Below are 24,533 nucleotides of genomic sequence, written 5' to 3'. Positions count from 1 at the left end.
ATATGAGAACAAAGCAGAGTTGATTGACATTTTGATGAAAAGTAAGTTATGGAAGGTAGTTAAATAGTATTGACTAAGCTGTTTTTTATGTATTTTGTTTTAGCTCATCATTATATAAGTCTTCATTCAAACAGAGGTAGTTTCAAACAGTAATGATTTTTAATAGTGTGCCTCGTGTCTTCCATTAGGCAGAAACAACAGACATTCTATGCTAATGTCTACACATAAACTAGTTATCTTGGCCGTATAACTAGTTAACCTAGCCTCCTGCGTGTTAAATTTTGGCATATGCCATGTTTGATTAAGCTGTATTATTATAGCATTTAAAGCAAAATTGGAATCAAAATTTGCCAAAACTCTGCAGTATTTGGGGGTTTTCCAAAGGGCAGCTTCTGTGAAGTACACCAGAACTTTTGTTATTAGAAGGACCCAAGCCCACTCTTGCTGGAAAATTCACCGTGGTGTTGAGTGGCTGGCGAAGGGCCCCTTGTGTGGATATCTCCCTGTCACCCGCACCAGGGACTCCTGCACAGAACATGCAGGCTTGGGTGCCATTTAGAGGGTAACTGTGGGTTGAAGAGGCCTTGGCCTCCCATTGAGGCTTCTTGCCCCTCTTCTGTTCAGTATCTGTCAGTTTCCACCCCACAGGGGTGACACCTGACTGGGGCATGGCCCTCTGCTCCCTGCCTTGGTTTGTTCAGGACTCTTCTGTGAATATGGAAGTGCTGATGTTCTGCTTGGAAAAGTGTCACTTTATTTATAAATGAGAGGAAATGTTTCCACTGTTTATCCTAGAAGCTATGAGCTGTGCTTTCAAATGCTAAAAATTATGTCCCTAATCACAGCCTTAGTCAGGCCCCTGTGCTCTGTCACTGCTTGGGAAAAAGCTGCTTTCTTCCCCCACAACATTTGCTTTCCACCAATCTGCATGGCTTCTGACTCTCTCTGTGAATTAAATGTTCCTGCTTGCAAAGTTTATTAATAATATTAGCAGCACTGAGTGGAGTAGTCATAGTGATTTTCTTTCTTTTTTAATTAAAAAAATTTTTGTGGTTTTTAGAAAGAAGCCTGGAATAATATTTCCAGCTGCTTCCTTTGGGGCCAAACTCCAGTTGGTCCTTTGAAAGCCTGTCTTGAGAGTTAGGTGTTCTTCATGTTTCTTCCCCAAACTGAAGGCCTGCCTGAGCTCATCCTCTTTGCTCTTATGATAATACCTGGTGTTTCCTGTGGTCACTGGTAGTCTGTCTCTAAACTCACAGTTTTGTGGACCCACCCCCCCATCCCCAGTTCCCTGAGCTTTTCCTCAAACTACCTACTAAAGGTTCATTGTTGCCAACAGGAATTTTTCTTCCACTTTTGACTGTGCTGTTGATATAGGACAGGTACTATTGAAGTGATTCATTCTGTGCATCTCACATAAACTACCACTTATATGCATGGATTTACTAGATACTTGGTAGAGATGAATCGCAGCTGTCCCTAAAGTCCTTTTCCTTACTGGAGCTTGGGACTTCAGATGAGTGGATGATATTTTCATATAGGGCCTGTGTTTAGAGTCACTGAGTGAGGCGGGTGGATTGAGAGTGGCCAGCATGTGTGACCGTGGTTGTGGGAGCCTGGGGGGCTGGGAATGTACCCCAGGCTGGGCTGAGGGCCGCTGCTGGAGTCTCTGTTTTCAGGTTGGTCCCATCATTGCCTAGAGTGCTCTCCGGAGTCTAGACTGGGACTGAACCATTTCCATCAGTGCCTCATCTCGAAGTATCTGACTTCTCCAGGACTGCTCACTGTAACGGTCTCCTTCCCCCTTTCCTTTTGGCTCATATACCCCAACATGCATAGCACTGTTGTCAACACTAGACTATGAAAAAATGACTTTCAAATGGGAGGGTTGGTAGAATTGTTTTCAATAGATGGAGCCTCAAGTAGCAGAGAGATCAGAGGCCTTTAGTTGAAAGCCAGGAACACTGAGTAAAGGCATGCTTGACATGGCTCTGTCTCCTACCCAGAACAACCAGGGAACGGAATGGCAGCCGCTGGCCAGGAATTGATTGCATTAATTGATATGCCAATAAGAGAGCTTGTTACATCCGCCATTGGTTAGGAGGCCAAGCTAACAAGTCCACTGATCAATGGCACCAATAAAGATTTCATCCATTAATGAGCGACATGGTAATTAATGTTATCCTTAAACCAATTAGCTTGGCTAGCTAATTCGCCAGTTAGCACCATGAGTGGCAGTGCCGAAAGTGGGCAGGTGACTACCCTGTGTGGCAGGAGTTGGGTCTTTAGGCAGCAACCGGAAAGAGCCTGCCGTTCTGGAGAGTTTACTGCAAACAGAGAGAGTAGAGAGAACACAGGGGTTCAGAGTCCCTGGCAGAGAGAAGGCAGGAATGGAACGCATGGAGCCCTGCCCTGGGCCCATACCTGTTGGGGGGGGAACTGGCTGAGCTTCTCTCTTCCCCACTGTTCGGGAGGCACAGCTTTCCCATGCGAGTCTCTGAGGGCCTGTGAGGGGCATAATGGAATGACTGAGTTCCCAGGTCACTCCAGTCCCAGCTGGGCACACTGTCCCCAGGGCCACACCCCGTTGGTAGCTCGCACGCCCTGCCCTTCACTGGTGGAGGGCTGCCCTCGGCCTCTTCTGGGAACCATGAGTGAGTGGTAAAGTAATTAAGCTCCCCCACCCCCATGTTTCCTTAGAAAGAAAAATTTTGCTACAAGAGAGTAAAGGAGAAACCAATGATTTGAAGCTGTGCCTTTTCCCTTCCCCTGGCTTTTTGAAATGACATCAGTAGGTTGTTTGCCAAGCATAACCTGGCAGCCCGGCAGCTCTGCCTGACTGCCTGAGATTTCTGGGGACCGTGCAGCTCGCCAGCTCCAGCCGTGGCAGCATGCCAGGGTGACGTTCCGTGACTAAGCAGAAACAAGGGAGAGGGAGAGAGGGAGGAAGAAGGTATGTGTATGGTATGGGAGCTGGGGGAGAGTGGTCCCGGGCAGGGTGTGGCATGGGGAGAGGAGGAGGCGTGTCTGGGGGCATCTGGTCAGGAGGGCGGGGGTCAGGGGAGCACACCGGCAGGCCAGGAAGGCTTCTTGTGGCAGCGGGGTGGGGGTGGGGGTGCCACAGGGCAGAAGCCACAGATCCAGCCTGGGAAGAGGCTGAGGGGTCTGACTTAAGAGGGAGCCAAATGAGCCAAAGCGAAGGTGACAGCCCAGAGGGCCTGGCACCATTGAGAAGGAGGCCTGGGAAGCTTTTATCAGCATCAGGCCCGAGAGTCTCCGCAATGGAGTTTCCTTTGCATTGTTAGGTATTGACCCTCAGAGACCCCTTGTGGATTCCCTAATTGAAAATTAATACGAGATCAATGCCATGGGCAATTTGCATATTGATCATAAACAACTTTGAAGGCACCGAGTGTGCGGTGGATCAATAGGGCTCCTGAATAGGCTGTAGAGGGAGCACCTCCCAATACAATGCACTCCGAGAAAGGTTAATGATTTGGGAAGTTCCTAACTGCTTGGCGCGGGATCGCCCCCACACCACACAGTATCCGCAAGAGCAATTAGTGCCAGGCCTGAGCTGCCTCCTCGGGTCCCCCTCGGCCCCTCCCCCGGGACCCAGAGGAGGATGACTGTCCGGGTGGGAGGGAGGGAGGGGGCTGGCAATGAGTGTTTTTACAGTTGCCTTTTTTGGAGATGGATAAAGTCTTGGGGCAGTTTATTCTGGGAAGTGTACTATAAAAGGCAGCAGCCAAGTTCAGCTCCAGTAATTGTTCTGGCCCCTTCCCCAAAACACAGTTCTCCTGGTGAATGGAATGGAAGAGGGAGGAGTCTCACCCTAGCCAGCCTCTTCCTTCTCTTCCTTCTCCTTGGGCTTCTGATCAGTGCAGAACCCACATTATTGTTTCCTTTAAGCTGGGATGGCTTTGGCCCCATTTGGCTTCCTGTTCCCTTCAGCTCCCATTTTCTGGCTTTTACTTCCTTGCCCTCAGCCATCACTCCTGCACCCCAGGGATGTGCCTTCTTGTCCCTGCTCTGACTTTAGGCCTTGCCTTTCTGCCCCTGTAGGATCCCTGACAGACTTGGCCCCTCTCACCTGCTGCCTGGTCATTACTTCTGTATTCCTTTGCCACCTCCCACTCCCCACACACAACTGGCCTAGACCCAAATTCTTTACTCTCTTGGCCAGAGAAACAGCATATGGGCCAGGTGCCCTGTGGGTGCTCCAAGCTCACTCATCAACGTTTAACAGCAGAGCCTCTTAGTCTGTCCCAGAGCTCCCAGCATACAGCCCATCCTAGATTAGAGCCTGAGTGTAGTGATGCTGCCTACCTGAACTGAGCCACCCAGCTAGCTGTGGCTCCCAGGACGTGGAGGGTGACTGTGCCTGCAGCAGAGAGGGACACAGGTCACTAGGGGGAGACACCTCTTCTGTAGCAGTGAGCTGAACAGATTTTTTCCTTAACACCAATTTGAGAAAAAGGAAGCCCTTCATCCTCATCTCCAAATTTATTTTGTACTTGGAAGAGCCAGTGTGACTATAACCCTGGCTTCCTCCTATAGTTCTATGTGGTTTTTGAGGTGACAAAATCCAGTGAAACTCATGTTGGGGGGAGCAGTGCACCTTCAGGAAGGGCCTTGCAGAAGGGTAAGTAACTGACTCCTGGCTTCAGGCTGCTGCCATCCTGAGCCTGAGTCCTTCCCCCCAGGCCTGGGGCTGCCCTCAGCCTCTTGAGTGAACACTCGGGAACCTGAGGGTCACATGACTGTTCTGTCCCCTGCTGCAGTGCAGTCTGTGGCAGAGGATGGTTAATGACCCCTTTCCTTAAGCCCATCTCCCTCGGGAAAGGGAAAGAAAGGCTCAAGGTGGTTTTATCTACATTTGCTCCCGCCTCTCTGTCTGTGTCCATAGGTTGTGCACAAACATATCCAAAGAAATACCCTGGTCTTTCTGTGGGAACCCCCACCGGGCCAGTGCATCAGTACTGCAGATTGTCCCCCTCAGGAACAGCTCTGTGCTAGGGGATGAGTCAGGACCACAACCACGGCCAGAAGAGTGGTGAGCCTGGGCCTTATCTGCCGGGAGGAGGAGGTGCTGACAGGAGTCCTGTATTGTCACATTTCAGGAGTCCCCACACCATGGTCAACAAGGCCCAGAGGACTCTCGCCCAGTCCTTCCTGAGCCCCTGTCCTCCCTACTGCTTCTCTCTACTCACTGCTCCTCCAGCGGGCCAGCCTGCTTCCTCCTAGGGCCTTTGCTCTTGCTCTTCCAGGAAGGCTCACAGGCCACCCTCTGTGGCTTACACCGTCATTCTCTCTGGTTTGTTTATATGCATTGCCCTCCCCAAACCTCCCACCTTAAGTCCTCCTGCTTTATCTGTTATTCTCCACCAGCATCCAACTTAACCCAGGCTCCCTTGTTTCGCAGCTTGCTGTGGGTTTCCCTTTGCCCCCCTCCTGCCTGCCCCTGCCCACAAGCACAGTGGCTTTCGCTGTTGACACCTGTACTATCAAGGTCTGCAATAGCTGCTCCGTGTGGTTACATGGACAGAAAGCAGAGGCAGAAGTCTTATGTTCTTGCCAGAAACCCACAGTGGCAGCCTGGGGGAGCACAGGGCCTAGTATGCCCTTTGTCATCTCCTAGCTCTGTGAGTCTCACCAGTCATTTAACCTCTCAGAGCCTCAGTTTCCTCACCTGCGAATTGGAAGTACTGATAGCATCCTTGTCAGTTGAGTGCTGATTCTCTGATTACCCTTATTATTAGATGCTTAGTAATGTGGATGCCCTCTGGGGCTTGCTAGGCCTTCAGTGTTGGTTTCCATGGCTGATGTCTCTGCACTGAAGGACTTTGCAACCAGGAAGAAAGGAGAATAGCCTCACTCTCACTTGGCTCCTTCCTTCATTTTTCACTTTGCCATTAAGGGATTTGTGATTGGGCCCAAGAAAATGGGCAAAGGAGCTCAGGCTCCTGGCGCAGAACGTGGGGACCTGACGGGGGCAGGGTGGGGAGCCCAAGGGGCTTGATTCAGGCTGGGTGTGCCTGCAGCCCTAGCAGCCCAGCAGATGGCCCCTCGCATGTGATGACTTCATCATGGAGCCTCTCATTGACTTGGCTGAGCTCTGCTGATGAGCTGAGACTGGGGACAAGAGCACATAATTGAGGGAAGTAAATTCCCCTCATAGGCCTGGCATAGCCCGAGTACGCATGTACTTCCTCTGGGGGTGTGTGTTTAGGGGGAGGCACAGATTCAGGTCCTCTGCTGCTTCTGGTCTCTTGCCTTTTAGACCCTCACAGGCATTGGTGCAGGGTCCGGAAGAAGGGAACAGTATTCCCAGGCCTGCCTGTCTCCCCTACTTGTCACTGTTAGTATAGACACTGGTCTCCTGTTTGCAAGTTGCCCCCTTTGCCTCTGCCTGGGGGGATGGAACCTGCCAGGGCTTCCCATGTTTCCCTTACACACTTGTTCTTTCCTTCCCTCACCCTCCTCCCTTCATCTTTTAGCACCTTCAGTTCTGTCCCCATCCTATCCTCTTTTGGATCTGAAGATGCAGAAGGGGAGGTACTGTTGCTGCCCTTCCTTCCTAACTGAAACTGCATTTCATTCATCTGGACATGAGGCAGGGAGGGGGTGGGACAGAATTTTCCAGGGCCGTCTCCATTATAGCTGATTCATCACAGAGCCAGGCCTGAAGATACCGACCCACAAATATGACTGAGCGAGATCTGAAGAAAAGGGTTTAGGAATCAGAGTCATTTGCATAAATGAAACCAGGAAATCACACAACCAGCCACCGCATTTAACCATCGCACACACACACACATCCGTCCTACTGCAGTACATTTCTAAAAAACTGGGAAATTAGCAGCTCAAGTCACCAGGGCATCTGAAATTGGTCATTACTAGTCAGTTGTTTACAGCAGAAGTCTCTCCCCTCTCCCCGCAGGATTTTCTGGGCCTTAAGAAACATTTCCTGGAATGTGAAGTCTTCGTGCCGTGGGGCTGTGATGCACAGAACGGCTGGCCTGGGGAAGCAGGTTGCCTCAGTTACAAAGAAGCATGGGTGGCGTGCAGGCAGAGTAGAAGAGAAATGGAGAGCCCTCACTTGACACCCTCTGACCTCAGCTGGTGGAGCTGAATGCTGGAGAGCCAGGACTGAAATTGCAGTCACTTTAGATTATTTGGAGCTAGGAGAGGCAGGGAAAAAAGAGTCTGTTGACTACAGGAAGCTGAATTCTTCCTCTGCTGAAAAGCTTATTAGTGGAAGGGGAAAAAGCAATTACTTGGCTTTTGCTAGTTCTCTGCGCTGGGATTCGGGGCTGTGACAGCAACCCCACCTCCAGTGCCTGGGACCTCACCCTGAATTCAGCATATCTGTGCCCCAAGCCATTTGGGAACAGTGCTCCTGGGATCCCCCTTTCCAGAGAAGAGCACAAAGGGGAGGCGTGTGTGAGTGAGTGAGCGTAAGAGGAGAGAGAAAGAACGAACTGTCACTTGGCCTGCCTTTAACTGTGATGCTTGTATTTGGCATATCACACATTGCTGCTGGGAAGGAAGTTAACAGGGTAGTTTTTACCTGGAAACACGGGGACTTGGCATGTTAGTGGCCAGTTTTGGCTTTGACTGTGGGTTTTTTGTTTTGTTTTTGGTGAGCTCATATTTTTATCCTTGCAATGCTTTTTGTCTCAAAATGTTAAAAGAAAAATAGACATTGCTTTGAGCAGCTAAAGCACCACCATCCGAATCGTTCATCCCAGCGTCTCAGCTTTCAGGGAGAGAAGTTCGCAGCGTGTCAGCAGCCAGCAGCAGGTGACAGGCTTCCTCGTGCAGACAGCCCTTGCTTCTGTGACAGTCAGCATCACCTGAGCCACTTATTCCCTCCATGCTTCTGTCCTTCATTTTCTCAGGGACTCTCTTTTGGGTACCTCACTGTGTGGCCTTGGAGCCCTGCCCTTCTCTGATCCCTGTCTCCTAGCCTGTAGCATTGAGGTGCTCAGTCACTTTCTCCAAATAAAGGTTTTTGCACACAGCCATGGCCATTTCTCCGTCATAAATTTCTTGTACTCGGGTATGTTTGTGTGTCTTCCCTCTGCTCGGACTACCTTGCCTATTTATCATTTTTGTATGTTCTACATATACAAAGATATTTTTCATTTTCCCCCTCAATTGGCTCTAAATTTTACATAGTTAAATTTTTAGTTCCTTGACCCTCCTCTTTTTTTCTTGCATTTGTCTTCATTCTTCAAATGACTTCTCTAGAAGTTTCAATTTTCTGTCATTTCCAGTCTTCTGGAACATTTCTTGATCTTTGCAAACTTTCACCAAAGTTCTTTAGTCATTGAGTTAGTCATAAGACTTAACTTCCTTTCAGATACAAATTGATCTGTTTTCTCTATCATAATTTATAAGATAGGATCTTACCGAGGGTTATTTTTTTCAACTTTCTTATAAATTGCTGTTTAAGTCCTTCTGTTTAAAGATGTTGCTTGGTAAGTGGGGAATTACTTTATTTTTCTGCATTGTTCAACACTGCATTGTTCTTTCACTAACTCACCTTCACACCTCAGCTTGTTTCATTTCTTTCCTTTGTAGAAATCTTGGCCTGACAAAGTGAAGCAAGACCTTATATCTGTTGAAGGTTTCCTTTCCTCATTCTCTTTCTGCTTAAGATCCATATTTCACTTGAAAAAAGTTGCTCACTTATGGAAGCTTGGGAAGGATCTTCAAGGATTTCCTTGTCAGAGGATTTCTAGTACTTTCTCCAGTTGCAGCGTGAACACAGAAGAATTTAAACATTCATACTTTGTTCTTTACAGTGTAACTATGCACTACTTATTTCTGGAGATCCCTTCTTTATACCTGTCTCAAGTACCAGTTCTTTGTTACTAAACTACACTTTTTTGCCCAGATCTTTGATGATTTTCTCATCTCGTAGCCAATTTTTTTTCTTTTTTCTCTTTGGTTTCATGTATTGTTTTCAAATGTCCCCACCATTAGGGGTATGGATATAAACCTAGAATTTCGATTACTTTGATTGAGATGTTTCCCTTGATGATTGCTGCTGTGTGTTTTTTGTGCCTTGAGATGTTTTGCTGTATAAATTTGGGGATACACTGTACAGTGGAGTGTGTTGCTTTTCAGAGGTCATAAGCCTGCTTTTAGGTCTCAGAAACTCCTTTCAGGAGGAAAGGCTAAACAGATGCACACAGAATCCCAAGGCTGGTTAGTAGCTCTGGGAGATTTAGAGAGGGGCTGCTATGGCTAAAATCATTGTGAAAGGAATGTGGGGGTGGCATTTTATTAAACCCTAGAGGAAGACTTGTTTATTGCATAGGATCCAACTTTTTAGAAGATATAGACTTTGGATTCAACTATTAGCATTACTTTCAAAGCTTTCAAAAAAGAGGAAGAAGATCCAAAAATTTTCTTTGTCCCTTTCTGCACAGAAGAACCGTACGAGGTACCTGTTAAAAACAACAACTATTTTGTAATTCCATATGCTTTGTCTCCCTGCTAGTGCAGGAAAGCTCTTGAACATCAACCTTTGGATCTTCTCTGTACCTCGGCTTCCTGCTTTGCTTTCTTTGCAATTATTAGGAAGTGTCAAGCAAAACATGTTGCTTCTGCTGCTTGTTTCAGACTGAAGTGCATTTGGAGACCCGAGGGCTTTGGAGAATGGCCCAGTTTTTTACTTTCCCCGTGTAGGAGCATCATTACGTCTCAGGTCTGGCCAGAAGTGCTGCTGGTGGAGTCAGGCCCTTCTCTGCTTGCACCAGGCAATGTGTGGTAGGCACCCAAGGACACCTCGGGTTTGGTGATGGAAGAGCGTGCTTTCAGCCATCTCTGGGATTCATACATGTTTCTAGCATCGCTTTGTCGGACGTGCAAATGGATGCAGTGACCTTTGTGCTCACTCTCATGTGGCCAAGGGAGAACAAGTTTAGCCAGGGTTTTTCTGTGCACTACATATTTCTGGAGATCCCTTCTTTATTCCTGTCTCAAGCACCAATTCTTTGTCACTAAACTACACTTTTCTGCCCAGATCTTTGATGATTTTCTCATCTCATGGCCACATTTATTTTTTCTTTTTTGTCTTTGGTTTCGTGTATTGTTTTCAAATGTCCCCACCATTAGGGAGTATGGATATAAACCTAGAATTTCGATTACTTTGATTGAGATGTTTCCCTTGATGATCACTGCTGTGTATTTTTTGTGCCTTGAGATGTTTTGCTGTATAAATTTGGGGATATGCAGTGGAGTGTGTTGCTTTTCAAAGGTCATAAGCCTGCTTATAAGCCAAGGGAGAACAGGTTTAGCCAGTGTTCTTCTGTCATCTGCAGTTGGCCTGGTTTCTATTCCTCAGATTTGGTATGGAAAGTTTAAACCTTTGTTTGTGCTTTGTTTTTATGAATCAGCTTGTTTTACCAGCTGTGCACATAAGTGGCTTATGATCATGCAGAATGAAGCTCCTCGATAGTCCCTGGCTCTGCCATCCGCTGGTAGGAGTAAACTATTATTTCTTTCTGACTTTTGTACTTCACAGGGGTAAAGCTGCCTTCTAAATAGGTGCGGGACTTTTCAGACACTGTGGGCTTAAGAGTAAGGGACAAACAACCTGGGAATTCAGGTCTCTCCTTTGTATGTGTATGAGGAATGGTTTTATTTTTCTTGGTTGTATGCTGCTTGTTTTGATGGTCATAAACTGCTTATCTCTTTTGCCTTCAATTTGATTTTTTTACATCTTGCCACACAAATAAAAATCTGTACTGCAGTTCCCTTTGCCATTGTCAGGTTGCCTCTCCCCGACCCGAGAAGTGCCCTGGGTTTGCACCACTGCCCCTCCATCTCTCCTTCCCTTGCTGTGGTTCTTGTATAGATTGCATCCATCACCACTGACATTCCTGGTACGAGAGCCATCCCACAAGATTTCGCTTATACCCATTAGGTTCCAATCACCATCATTTAATATCACTTCTGGTACATCCTGTCCATTTCCCATACACCTTCCTTTGTACACAGTTGCTTAAGTACTCTTACAGGCTATCCCTCCTTCACTTTTTTCATCCATATATTTAAAATATTTTCCAATTAAAAAAATAAACACATCACAGATTTTTTTCTTCCTCTTTTTTTTTCTTCATTAAGCCTAAGATCTTTCTCTGATAAGCCAAGTCAGTCTTGGCTCAGAGGTACCAGTCTTCTTTAATGAAAACTGTTAAATTTTTTTTTTAATTTACTCTTTCCATCACTCATGTATGTTTATCTGTCTTGTCTCCTCCTTCTCCCCCGACTGCAGAAGCTTGGCAGTGTTTATTTCAAGCACGGTGTTATTGAAAGACACATGCTTCTAGCAACTGCCCAGGCCTCACACCTGGGTGTTGAGCAGGCTTCAGGCAAATCTGTTCTATTGAGAAATGCCCCTTTCTGTAGAGGAGGAACCGTAGGGGACAGGTACTCATCAGTGAGACTCCCCTTTTGCATAGCCTCGTGCTCCCCCAGGTGTGACCATACATCCAGACACCCAAGATGATTCCTTCAAATCCCCAAAATGGTTTATTCTGAGGAGTAACCTATGAATCCCCTTCTTCATCCCTTGAGAGGCTCCTCTTTCTAGTAACTCCAGCAGTTTTTTCCTTTACCTATCAAATATTTTGCCATTTCCTCTCCTACCCTCTATTCCCCAGTAGCATTCTAAGTTAAGAGTCATTATTTTTCCAAACTACTCTGTGTTCAACAGACTGGAGAGGGGCACCCTTCTTGGTGTCAAGGACTTTCTTATTTTGCATACCTCATTCCAGAATATTCCAGTTTGGTATGAGGTTAAACTGTGCAAAATACTGTTTGAAAGAAAGGAGAAAAAGAGAAAAGAACTTGTCAAAATGCATTTGTTAGATCACGTTTTAAATGAAGTACAATTGAAGGTAGTTTTTGTCCAAAGAAAGGAAAAACCCCTGCAAATCCGCTGAGCTCCCAGAGAGCGCGCCTCCTTTGTCGTTGCAGTGACATTGAAGTGTAATTTTTCATGGTTATTTGGACTGGAAAATGGGGGGGAAAGGGAGAGATGGGTCTGTGATTATTTCCCATAAATGACAACACAATCACATCACGCTCGGCTACAAACATGCTCAGGGAATTTGCCTTTTTTACATTTCATGTGTGAAAGTAGCAGCAACAATCATGGCTCTGTAGAAATAATCCCTGCTGAATTTAGCTTACTTCAGAGTTCTGGGACCTAGCTGGGCTTCTTATTTAGTGTGGATTCCGAGACCATTTCAGGGTTGGGTTTTTATTTTACAAACTGGAACTCACACCTTTCAGTTATATTTTTTTTAAACCTTCCTGTGAATTGCCACCAGGCAAGTCAGCGACATATTTAGTTCCGTTGTGCTTTGTCGCCACACATCTGCTTTTATCCTTTCTAGATTTCTGCAGGGGGCAGCCCAGGTGCTTTTGCTAAGAACACAGATAAATGGAACTCGTTGCAATACTGGCTTTAGGCGTTTCCTCCCCTTTTCTCCTCTCTTGACCCCCACCCTCCCCTTTAATTCTAGTGTGGTTTTGACAAACAGTTCGAATGACCAGGCAGCCTTGCCTGAGAGAGGAAAAATGGCAGGATTCGTCCCTCACCACACAATGGCAGCAGTTTTCACTCCACACTCTGGTGTTTTGTGCTGTTCCCACAGGAGGGACAGCTCAGAGCGGGTACATTTTCTCTGGAAGAACTTGGCTGCTTTGGGCCCACAGCATGCTGTTTTCTGTCAGTGTTCAGCTTGGAGGTGAAGTTAGGTACAAAGAGAAATGGAGAGGATCCTGGGCTTCTGTTCTTATGGAGCTAGACCTCGCTGTACCCAGCAGGGGCCGACATGCAGGCTGCAGCTCGGGCCCAGCCTTCCTGAGCTGCCTCTGGCTGCACAATCCCCATTTTTCTTGTCTCTGTAAACAGTGGCAAGATCTTCAAATATACAAAAGCATAAATGGTCTCTATTCTCCAATTAGTCATTTTTAATAATACCCAGAGTTGCCTAAAGCACATTGACTCTTACAGCCTGATGCCAAAAGAGAGGGTTGGTAGGGCGGGGGACAGGAAAGAAGGTCAGGGTGGGGCAGTGAGGAGGGCAGATTCCTTCAGTGTGGGTTTTCCTGCAAGCTGAGCCATCCTGGGAGGCTGGCAGCCCTCCACTTGTGGCTTTCCAAGATCTGTGCAGAAATGCCTGGCATGGTGGACCCAGGTGCATTCAGTAAATGAGCACCTTGCAGCATGCAGAATTCTTGGGATCGCTTACAAGGATGCATGTGGGGAGGAGTTCTTTGGTGGAGGAAGGACGTGTGTCTGACCTTTTCCACGTCCCTCAGTCTCTCCTGCCCCTGTCCCCTTAACTTTTGGTGGGCCAAATTTGTTTATAAATGCCATCTTCAAGAAGGTGGTTTTGTTTAAAAAACTGGTTAGGAGTGTGGCCAATTTTTTTAAGCTACCACAATGGGAAAATTACCTGTAGGAGCAGTGGGCTAAGTCCTGACATTCTCCCCAGTGGATAGAGCTTAAACGGGCAAGAAAGTGGAAACTGGTCAGGGCTGCATCCAGAGGGGAGCTGGAGAAACCAGGCAAGCAGGAGCATAGGAGGCCATTTTTCCTGTCATCCCAGGGAGAACGTGCTTCTCATTGACTGCCTTGGGCTGTACTAGTGCACTGCAGTTCTGATGTCTATTGGAAAAGAAATGACATCTTATCCTGAGAAGGTGGGAAAATATTACACTCCTGATGAATAAATGAGTGCTCCTGCTGTGGAGCCCTGCCTGGCCCTCCCGCCTTTGCATGCACACACACCCCCACTTATCCATCCTGCCTTCGATGCTTCCTGCCTGGAGTACAATAGTTGTCTCTGAAGATGTCCCACTCGTCAGAGTTGATGTGGATCCCAGGTCCTTCCTTTGGGGATTTGGTATTTTTGTTGATGAATCTATAACCTACTGCAAGGTAGAAAATGGAATGGACCAAGTTGGACTGCAGTTTTAAAAATATTTGGATGATTGTCCACTTGACTTCTAGGTAGAATTGTAAATTCTCTGTTGTATGTGCATGTGTAAGGATATGTAGACACTTTTACTAAGGTGCTAAATGTAAGGCGCTAAATGTAAGAGAGCAGTTTGTATTTGTGGCAAGTACCACCTTCATTTAAGGGAACATTCCTGGAGCTGAGATATTATCATCACCCAGAAAACCAAACTGCTGGAGGTTACTTCTCAGGCAGCTTCACGATACCACAGAATAAAACCAGGGAGTGCACATTTGAGAAGATTTTGGAAATGTTTCTGGGTGGCTTTATTCTGTCTGGATCTGGGTGGCTGTGCAGCTAGGATACAGCCCAGGGCTCACAGAGAATCTCCTACTGGTAGGTCCTCTGGTCACCATTCAGCGAGATCCCACTTGCCAAAATGTCCTAGAGGGAGACTGGCGTAGTGAGTGGTCTACAGTAGCTATCAGAGTCACCACCACTAGCCTCTTCATTTTTGGCTGAGAGAAAACTGGACTAGAATCAACACGCTAGGAACAAGATGGTTGTCTGTCCCTCAGCATCGCCAGTCACATCCTGTTACAAGTTTCTGATGTAGCAGGACTTTAGTGCACTTACATGAAATAAGTGGTGTAGGCCTTAGACTCATCTTTGATATTATAGGGTTTGATTTGACCTCTGTTTGCAAAATAAAGCATGCATACTGTAGAATATCTATAGCCAGTAGACATTTCCCATTGATAACAAGATACCAGAAGGACTGGACACACCTGAGGGATTGGCCTTCACTTTCCAGGTTGCCACCCCAGGCCGGATAAGGACAGTGGATTGGCCGGTGCATATGGTGAGTGACACTCAAGAGTCTAGGGCCTGCACAGGAGGTAGAGAGACAAGAGGACAAAGCACAGCCCCTGAGTTCCTCCTACCCACCACAGAAACATCAACAAACGCCACTTGTAGCTGCCACCCTCTGTGTCACTCTTGCTGGTCAGAGCGTGTGGCATCTTAAGTTTTTCCCGCCTGCTCCAGTGCCTGCTCCAGTTCGTCCTGGGGTTAATTAGGTTGAAAACAGAGAAAGGAAAAGCTTTAACCCTATCTTCAAAGTAGATTGGTTATTTTGATTTTCAAAGAAGAGGTCCTATATACAATTAAAACTTGTTTCTGGTAAACCCCATTCCAGGAAGGATGAGCTTTTAACAAAAGGCTTTTGACAGCTGCAGGCTATTTCATTTTTTTTAATGCTGAATGAAAAATCAATACATTTTTCTGGGTTATACATATTCAGAACAGGCCTGATATTTCCATTATAATGGAAAGTGGGTGTCTGTGCACATCTCGCCTGTCAGAGCTGCACCACCGCATTTTCCAAGCCACTGCTAAATATTTCAAACCTGATTTGATTGTGGTTCATGACAGCTAATGTTTCTCAGCTCTTGAGCCTGCCGACAGGCAAGCATACTTTATCCAACCCCCCCCCCCGCCCCCGCCCCAAACAGCATGCCCCACATAGGAAAAGAAAAGAACAATTTCATTCTTTGGGGATCACAGATTGGTATATTATGTAAGTAACACATTCATGTGAGAATCTTGGGTACAAACACCCTGATTCTTAGGAGAATTTCCAAATTTCTATCACACTGAGGTACTGTGGGGGCTTTGTCAGGTTTGAACTAATCTACATTATCCTGTTAAGAATTAGGAACAGAGGGACTAATCTTGATCATTGATTGACTCCCCTTTCCTTCAAGCCTGTAAGCGATTTGTAAAATACCCTCAACGGACACGTCATTAGGCACCTGTTATTTTGGGGAACAGGACCATTTTATAACAATTGGAACATTTTCGTGGGTGACACATTTGGGGAGTATGTGCAGTGGGTTGAATGCTGACTTCATGATGATATCACTTCTATTTTGGGCTTCTACCTTGTACTTCTTCCACAAACCAATTTCCAGGTGGTTCGTAAAATTGTTACAAATCCCCATGGGGTTGCCAGTTGCCACACATGCCTCCTGCAGGAGCAGGCGTCAGTATGGATAGGGGAGTCACGCAGTCACCTTTACCAAGATGCTAAGTATAATGTGTATGAAGAGAACAATTTTCATCTGTGGTGAGCAAAACCACCTCGCCTGAAAGGAAATTTTCTGGGACTGTGGTTTCATCCTCCCCAAAACCTAAGCTGCCTTAGGAACCTTCCCCTTCAGAATATATTTATCTGCTGGGATGTTCCCACCTGAGAGCTCTGCCCTTAACTGGAAACATGAGTGATGGGAGCAGGCTGGGTTTGGCTCAGTGCTGGAAGTACTGTCTGGGAGTCGTGACAGGAGGTGATGATAGAGATGGATTTGGGAGAGGCCTTCAGCCACTGTTTTACCTAGTTGTGAAAGGTAGAAAGGACACTTGAAAGACCTCCCTGTTTTTCAAGATTTGCTTCTATTTCCCTAGGCCTTTCACATCAAAATAGGATAGACCAGAGGGAGGGTGACCCAGCTTGAGGGCTGTTGTGGGACATAGCCATCAAAGTGGGCTTCTGCCAGGGCACTTCCTCTGGGGTTGAGTAAAGCTCAGGCCTATCTGGGATGTGCTGGGCCTGCTGCCTCCTGCCAAGGACGAGGGTGGGGCCGGGGTCAGAGATGACCTCCAGGTCCTGGCCCCAGCCTGGAGAAATCGTGGTGGTGGTCTCTGATACGGATGGGATGTGAAATATTATTAAACGCTTTCAGGGGAGATGGTTTTGATGTGTCTGTTTTGGCCTTGAAAATGGCACAGTGTAGATAAGGCTGTGTTTCAGAACTGGGTGTCCTCGTGTCCCCAGTGACAGGAGGCCAAGCTCCTGCCTGGGTGCCGGAGGCCTGGCTCTTAGTGAAAAGACCTGTTTCACACTTTTGGGACCAATAAAAACACACTCTGTCTGCAAAGCATCATGGGCTTGAGCCATCCAGACAAATTCTCAGTCAGTATTCCTGTTTTTAAATCATTTCTCTACCTTTATTGGTATTCAGAGCTCAGTTTTCCGGTTACAGTCAGCCTGTGCCTTCATCCATTTTAAAGAACTTTTTCCTCCCTCTCATCGTTGATGATGATGGTATAAAGACAGATGGTGTAACTGCTTATGAATGTTCTATTTTATTTTTCCAGGACCAGACAGTTCACGTGGAGATGTATATTATTTCCACATGCTTAGGTTAGGCGGCCCAGACTTGCCTGCCTCCTGCAGCCAGCTGCCCTCCTGGCCTTGCCATGCGGAGGGCGACACCTGTAGGTTATAGGTGGAACTGCAGGGAAGCTCCTGCTTGGTGAAACAGGACCTGGCTTTTAGCTGGGGTGAAGACAACTGATCCCCTGCAAAGGGAACTGGCTGGTCCAGAAATTTCTTAATCTTTTCTTCTTCTGTCATGCATATAACAGCCTTTTAGTAGGTTATCCACAAATACTGTTAAACCTAGGAACTCAAGAAGACTTGATTTGTAAATTTTGAAGAAAAAAAACCCTGAACAAACAAAAAAGAGCCACAAAATGAAATAACCTCTGTATTTTATCCTCTCCTGAAAGTTAGTAGCTTTCATTTTTTGCTTGCAGTAGGGCAGAGAGGGAAGAAAGCGAGGGCCCAAGCAGACTCACTGAATGAAGATTCCAGGGGTGTTCACAGAGCACGGAGCAGCTTCCTTGCTCATTGCATCAATGATCGAGTTATTCTTTTTTTTTTTTTTGGGTACTGGGGATCGAACTCGGGTCCTTGCGCTTGCGCAGCAGGTGGCGAAACCACTGAGCCAAATCCCTGGCCCCCAGATCTAGTTATTCTTTAGTCTCAATCCTCTGAATAGATTTTTTTAGGGGGGAAGGCTCAAAGAACTGGAGTCGGAGCCAGCTGACAGTGAGTTTTTAATTCTGTTCTGCCACCTGCATCCTACATGATGTGGAGGACAGGGAAGATGGCTGCCCAGTAGGTAAATCTTTTCCTTCTCTGCTGAGCAGTGCATCAGACACTGTTCATCACCACACTGGGGTGCTCTGTAGTTTGTAGGTATCAGACTTCTCCACCTAAGGTGATTGTGTGTACGTGTGTTCGCACACACGTACTAGAAGAAAGACCACTGAGCCATCTCTTTGCTTAAATTTGATTAACATATCAATACTACAGATATTTTATATCACAGCATGTATTGGGACAAATGAGTCTATTTTAAGAGACTTAGCTAATTTGGATAGGCACAATTTAATAATATTGATGGACTGTATGCCAGTATCACTATTCAAAGATAAATTTTATAATTATAGTGTTGAACAGTTTTATCAAAAGCCTAAAAATGTACATGGAACATCTTACCTGGGCATAATTAAGATGGTACATATACCATGCTGTGCAACTCGCTTGTTATTATTCTACTAACACATATTTTTTCTCTAGTAAATGATGTGTGGTGTTAATATTGGGCTGTATAACTGATTAACTTCAAGCCATGATTGCCTGATTTTTTTCTCTGTGTGAACTAAGGGTAAGGTGGGGAGACTTGATGCTAACTTTACTATGCAATGAGACAGAAAGAAAGCATCGAAATCTTATGTGGAGCCTTTGGTTGGAAATTAAAATAAGCAGCAGCTTATTTCATCTGTGTTACCCATGACCACCACATAAACTGCCTCCTGTTAGTAATAAAGAAAGAACATTCTTTGACTCCTAGTTAAATATTCTAGTTGGGCCTCCATCATCTTTCTGGAAGAGTTAGGAAAATCTGATTCTTCTTTGAGTGTTTTAGAAGCCCTATGAGGTCAATTATTTTAACTCCTTTTACTTCCTCTGATGAAATTTAGAGGATGTTTCTAGAGTGTCAGGGGGAGGGCACAACACCTGAATGATTTAAAAGTAGAGTGGGGGGTTGGAGAGATCTGTGGTGGTATCAGGCAGAACCTCAGCCAGCATTCTAGATTATAGCCTCATCCCTTGTCCCTCCTGGGTCTTATGTGGTACCAGACTCAGGTGACAGATACGGAGATCCCTGCTCTCATGGCTCTGAACCCAGAAAGTTGTGCTCATGAGTCTTCTGCTAAATTCATCATTATGAAAATTATTTTCTTCATTTGTCTGCTTCATTCATTCATTCATTCATTCATGCATTTATGCTTTCAAACTAAATGCCTCCATTTTGACAGATGGTGTTTACTTTGTAATCTGCCTAGTTTGGAAATAACCATTCTTCTTCACTTTTGCTACAACACTGTTTGCTGACCAAAGAAGCATTTCCTGCATTAGTTTAAAACCTATAGTGACTCTGTTCAAATTTCTACCCCTTGGCCTCTCATCCCTGATTCCAGCGTGCCCACAAGATGCTGTTGGGTTTCTAGAATTCTTTGTGTTGATGGAATCATATCACTGATAATTCCATGACTCTTCACAATATGAATGACTTGTGCAAACCTCCCACTACTATCTGGCATGTCCATAGGCATTGCCAGGCCAACTGAGGGCCAGTGACTGGATCTGGTCTAGTCCAGTGCCAGGGTGCTCTGAGGATGGAGCTAGGCGAGAAATGAACATGTGGGTGCGTTTTTGCATTTATTGGCACCTTTGGGGTAGAGATGGAGTTAGCGCTTCACCAGGGTTGGTTTTCCAGTTGGAAAAGCACAAGTGCGGCATTTAGAATCTGTCTGGGAATACCAAAGTGCCATGTGTCTGGAGCAAGTCACAGCCTCATACCGATTGCTTCTATAGACTTGCATATACCCTTAGCACAGTCAGCCTCCCAGGAACACCTGGGAAGAGAGAGGAGGAGGAGAGTCATTGGCATCTGGGTTTTGTGCTTAGTAATTCATTGGAAGAGGGGCATAAGGATCCTTCATCTTGTTTTTAATCATTGACATTTTTGCTTTTCTTCTATTTCAGAAGAAGCCATTGAAGATGTTGAAGGACCCAGTGAAACAGGTGCTGATCCAGAGGAGCTTGCTAAAGACCAGGAAAGTGGAGGCGAGAAAGACCAGAGCAAATGGACAGGTAGTGTGCATGGCTGCCCTTGAGTCCTGCTTCTCCCCTGGAAGAATGAGGCCAACAGGTCAGGGAATGGATGCATCCTTAATCAACCCAGAGAAACTATGTTGACTGGACGAGTAGGAGAGCAATTTCGTTTTGCTTTTTTGAGTGGTCACCTTCAGTCCTCTTTTTTAAAGAAGTTTTAAATGTTTTTTTGGCCCTAAAGCCAACTTGTAAAGTATTGAGCTTCCAGGTAATGGGCTCTGTGCTAGGAGCTTCTGGATTTTTGAGGTCACATTTCTTGGGTAGCTCCTCAGTGTTGTTGTTTTGCTCTTTACTTTCTTCTTCCTCTATCAAAGGTCCAGCAAAGAGATTTCTCATGAGGAGCTTGGTTGTAGTCACCTCATTCCCAGCCTCAAGGTTCTCTAAGGAAGTTACCAGTGAAGGGTGGTCTTTGTCCTGCATTTGGGGGTCTGGACAGGGCCTGAATATTCTTCATGTGCTGCTCCATCCCTGGGGCCAGCACCCACATGCTGCAGTACACCCCCAGGGCAGATAGTGTAGCCAGGCAGGAGGACATCTTACCAAAAGCAGAAGAAACTGAAGAAGCCAAGATAGGAAGTGCTATTTTTGGAAAAACTGGTGCTCAGGGAAGGGGAACAGCTATTTCTCAAGATGATAAGATTTCTGTATTAAGGAAAAGAAGAGGTGAGACAAAGAAAAAAGCTCAGGTTTTCTGAGGAGGATCAAAGGCATTTCTGAGAAGACAGATAAGTCTGCCAGAAACCACCACAATAATAGGAAATAATATGACAGGCAACAGGAATTATTTTATTTGGTCAATCTAATTATTACTATCATTATTAATATTATAATACTTGTATAGGTTTTTTTGAGAAAATATTTACCTTCTAAGGTCTGCATTGGTTGGGCCTTTGTTACTTTTCTAGGCAAGACTGTTCTTAAATCATGTTCAGTGTTGGCCTTCACTATTTAAACAAGATACAGAATCTTGGAGAGAGGCCAGAGGAGAGCAATGAAAATGACTGAAGGCTGAGAAATACTGCCTCTGAGAAGAGGCTGAAGAAATTGAGGCTAGTCAGCATGGAAAAGAGAAAGTAAGAGGCAGCATAATAGCTTCCAAAAAATCAGGAGGGATCCAGCAGAGGCTGCGACATGCCGCTGTTCAGTGTTTCCTGGGAGACAGTGATGGGCCAGAGCTGCAGCTGAATGAATGGAGGGGGCCACCAAGCAGGTCTCACCGTGGTGCTGCTTCCTGTCCCTTGGGAACTAGGCTCTGTGGGGTCCAGAGCCCTGTGCTCGAGATAACCCTGAGGGATAGGGTCCAACGTGCTGGGGAGGATTTGTACAGTAGGACCGGGTGGAGGATGGACGTCTGTGCTCAGTGGCCCCCTGGATGTAGCAGGGGGAGTTTCTGCCCATATTGCTCTGCCCGAACCAAGATCTGGGTTTTTGTTCCGATATTAAAGGATCTAAACGAATGGTTCAGTTGGCAACCAAACATCTGACTAGGGAAGGTGAACAGGGGAGAGGATTTCACCAAAATGGTTTAAAGACTAGGTGACCTTCTGGGGCCTCAGGTTGTCACAATTTGAGTTGTTGGTTTCTAATCATGATTGTGCCACATACTAGCCGTTTGACTTTGCTTAAGGTCCTGTAACCTTTCTGTGCCTCAGTTGCATCACATGAGATAGGGATTAAAAAATAGTACCTATTGTCATAGAATTGCTGCGAGGAATATTTGAATATGGGAAGGATAGAACAGTGTGCAGTATATAGTAAGCTCTGTGTAAGGAGTTTGTTTAATAGCTTAGTTAAATAAGATGAGGAAAACTAAGTAGCAGTTTTCTCTTTGGTCCTCTATTTGAATGTAAAACTGATGCTGGCTGCATGTGGCTTCTGGGAATTTTGAAAAGCTAGTAGGAGCATGTAAATAATATTTCATGCATATGTTTCCTGTATTCTTTGTGCTGAGTGCTATGAAAACAATGAAAAGTAGCCACTGCTTGTAAAGCTCCTACTATGCATAGTGCCCTATGTTGGCATCTTTCATGTGCTTCTCAAACCCTTACAACCAGTATAGAGCAGGCTTTGTTGAGGGCAATTCAATTAAATCGTATTCAGAGTGTTTATAATTCAGTGGGAGTATGTCTTCATATTGCTCGTGGACACAATCAGGAGACTACTAAAAGATGTAAAATGAGTACCATAAAAATGAATGTCCTTAATAAGGCTTCACTTTCTCATGCATTTATTCAAGCAACAGGCCAACTTAATCTTTACCTCCAGAAGTCAGAGAGAAAGAACGAATACGAATGAATGAATAACTCAGAGGTGCACCTTGCCAGATGCACAGTAGTAGAAAGAGAAGGGAAAATTCTTTCCTGACTCCTGCAAATGATCCTCCTTTGACCCAAAGCATAATTTTGTCTATAGCGTCTGAGTGTGTAATGACAGGCTTTATTAAGGTACTTGGGCCAGTTTGATCCTGGAATCGATATAGGTGCCAGCAACCTCTTCTTAGCTTTCTTTTGTATCCTTAGTTATAAAATATCTACATTTGTTCCATTTATTCCCTAAATTGAGATGTTCCTAGCTGATTAAATGTGATGGGAAGTGCTTCCTTCTGGCAAATAAATAGTGATTTCACAATTTGTTCTGTTGATTAGTGGCTGCTCATGATGCAGATTAATAATATTTCAAACGGGCCTGGATAATTGGCATTCTCTCAGCTATTGATTTTGTTTGTGGGGTTTGGGGGTTTGGGCAGGAATGGGCAATCTTTACTAAAACTTCTTAGCTGTTTATTTTTTTTACTGGAGTGGGACTCCTGACTTCCTTTTTGGGTATCCCTCTTTGGGATTCTTTTATATAGATGTGTGCCACCATGGGTGGCAGCAAAATGAGCAAGATACTGATTTGAATCACAGCAGGGTCAATTCTGTGATCAATGGCTGAGTCTCCACTCTGTGCAGGGCACAGAGCAAAGTTCCACTAATGGCAAGTTCAGTGGGAATAAAGACCTTGCCTTCAGGAAGTGTAACACTACTGGGGATTTCAGGAATGCTGTCATCATAAGATCTGAATTACTATAGATCATCACTGTCCAGTGGAACTTCCTATGCTGAAAGAAATGTTCAGCATCTGTGCTGAACAATACAGTGGCCACTAGCCACATATGGCTACTGAGTGCTTGAAATATGGCTAGTACGCTGAGGAACTGAATTTTAAATGTTATTTCATTTTAATGAATTCAAATTTAAAACCACATATGCAGCTGTAGATACTCAAAAGGAACAAAACTAACCCTGAAAGACTGCATCACAGGTGTAACACTGCAGGTCTTAGGGCTGAGTCAAGCTCTAACCCCATCCTAGGTGCCATCTTCATGTTTCATGCCTATTCTTCCTGGCAAGTATGCCACGATTGTTCACAGGTGCACAGGTACTGCTTCCCACTGCCCTTGGGTCCGCCAGGTGGGCTGAAGGCTTCTGATGCAGATCAGTTACAGGTTAATCTGTTTATCTCCACTTACCATCAATTTCTTTGTGTACCATGATGTGAAACAAAGCTTGGAAGGACTGCTTTCTGTTCATTATATCATTTGAGTTTCACCCCCGCTCTGTGATTTAGATATTATAAATAACCTCCCTCCCACCCCTGCCATTCTTCAGGTATAGAAACTGAGCTCTAGAGAACTCAAGCAAGTTGCCAAATGGTATACAAATAGGTTAAGACTGGCATACTGCTTTGCCACCTACTCAGACTTAGGACACAGCTCAAGCTCTTACCAGCATGCTGTGCCACTCTCTGAGAATGAACGTTCATCTCATCATCTGATCTAGTTTTCCTCCAGAGTTGTGCAGTGAGAAGAGTAATACACCAACCATCTGTGTGTTCAAAACAAACTAGACTGGCAGCCGAGAACATGCCATTTAATGAGTCAGTGTCATGTTCAGTCCGAAAGCAGGCTGGTGTCATGGTGTCAGCCACCTGCAGGTTCCATGATGGTGAGTGGTGGCATAAAGACAAGCCCTTGGTAAACAGGGGTACGTTTAGTCCAGGTAAGTGTGAAGCTCTCTCATGGGCCAGTGGTAGGGGAAGGGACGAGGAAGACACAGGAATGTTCTTAGAAGCAAAGCCTGTTCCCTAATGCACAGCCATTTCCACTGTCCAACTTTGTGGTTTTCACTTTTGAAAGGCAAAAGTGACCCCTTGTTGTCTTTTACCAGAGCGGATTTGAATGTGTGTGTTCTAGATTGAAGAGCCCCCAGTGTCAGCCACTAAACAATGATTAATACAATGATTAGCCAGTCAGTCATTAATTGCTGTAAATTAAGTGATATACAATTAATGTGATACTTTTTCACCAATAATTAGGGGGAAAAATTGAACTCTTGGCAAAGAATCATAGCAAGATGGTTATTTAAATGCTGTAGCTGCCATGGTTTGTAGCCACAGAGCGTCAGGCTGGGTGTAGTTAAGGTAATTTGAGATGTGATGACCAGAGGGTATTGGTGCTTTTTTAAAAGGAGGGT

The 24,533-nt window shown here is 45.5% G+C and overlaps 1 protein-coding gene across 8 annotated transcripts in view; it reads left to right on the top strand.

The window, feature by feature from the left end:
* Window positions 1-24,533, top strand: part of Zfhx3 (zinc finger homeobox 3) — a 246,104-nt gene that overhangs the window by 182,257 nt on the left and 39,314 nt on the right. For 7 of the 8 annotated variants that reach the window (XM_087204839.1, XM_087204819.1, XM_087204840.1 and 4 more), the window contains one exon: window positions 19,891-19,998. In XM_087204839.1, the coding sequence (XP_087060965.1) occupies window positions 19,891-19,998 (108 nt within the window). The remainder of the gene's footprint in view (window positions 1-19,890; window positions 19,999-24,533) is intronic. The other variant, XM_087204836.1, reaches the window with a different exon arrangement.

This window comes from Heterocephalus glaber, unplaced genomic scaffold (genome assembly GCF_053883595.1).
Source record: "Heterocephalus glaber isolate CG9 unplaced genomic scaffold, H.glaber_assembly_v1.0 deba00000071, whole genome shotgun sequence".
Lineage (NCBI taxonomy): Eukaryota > Metazoa > Chordata > Mammalia > Rodentia > Bathyergidae > Heterocephalus > Heterocephalus glaber.
This window is presented reverse-complemented; position numbering and strand designations above follow the sequence as displayed.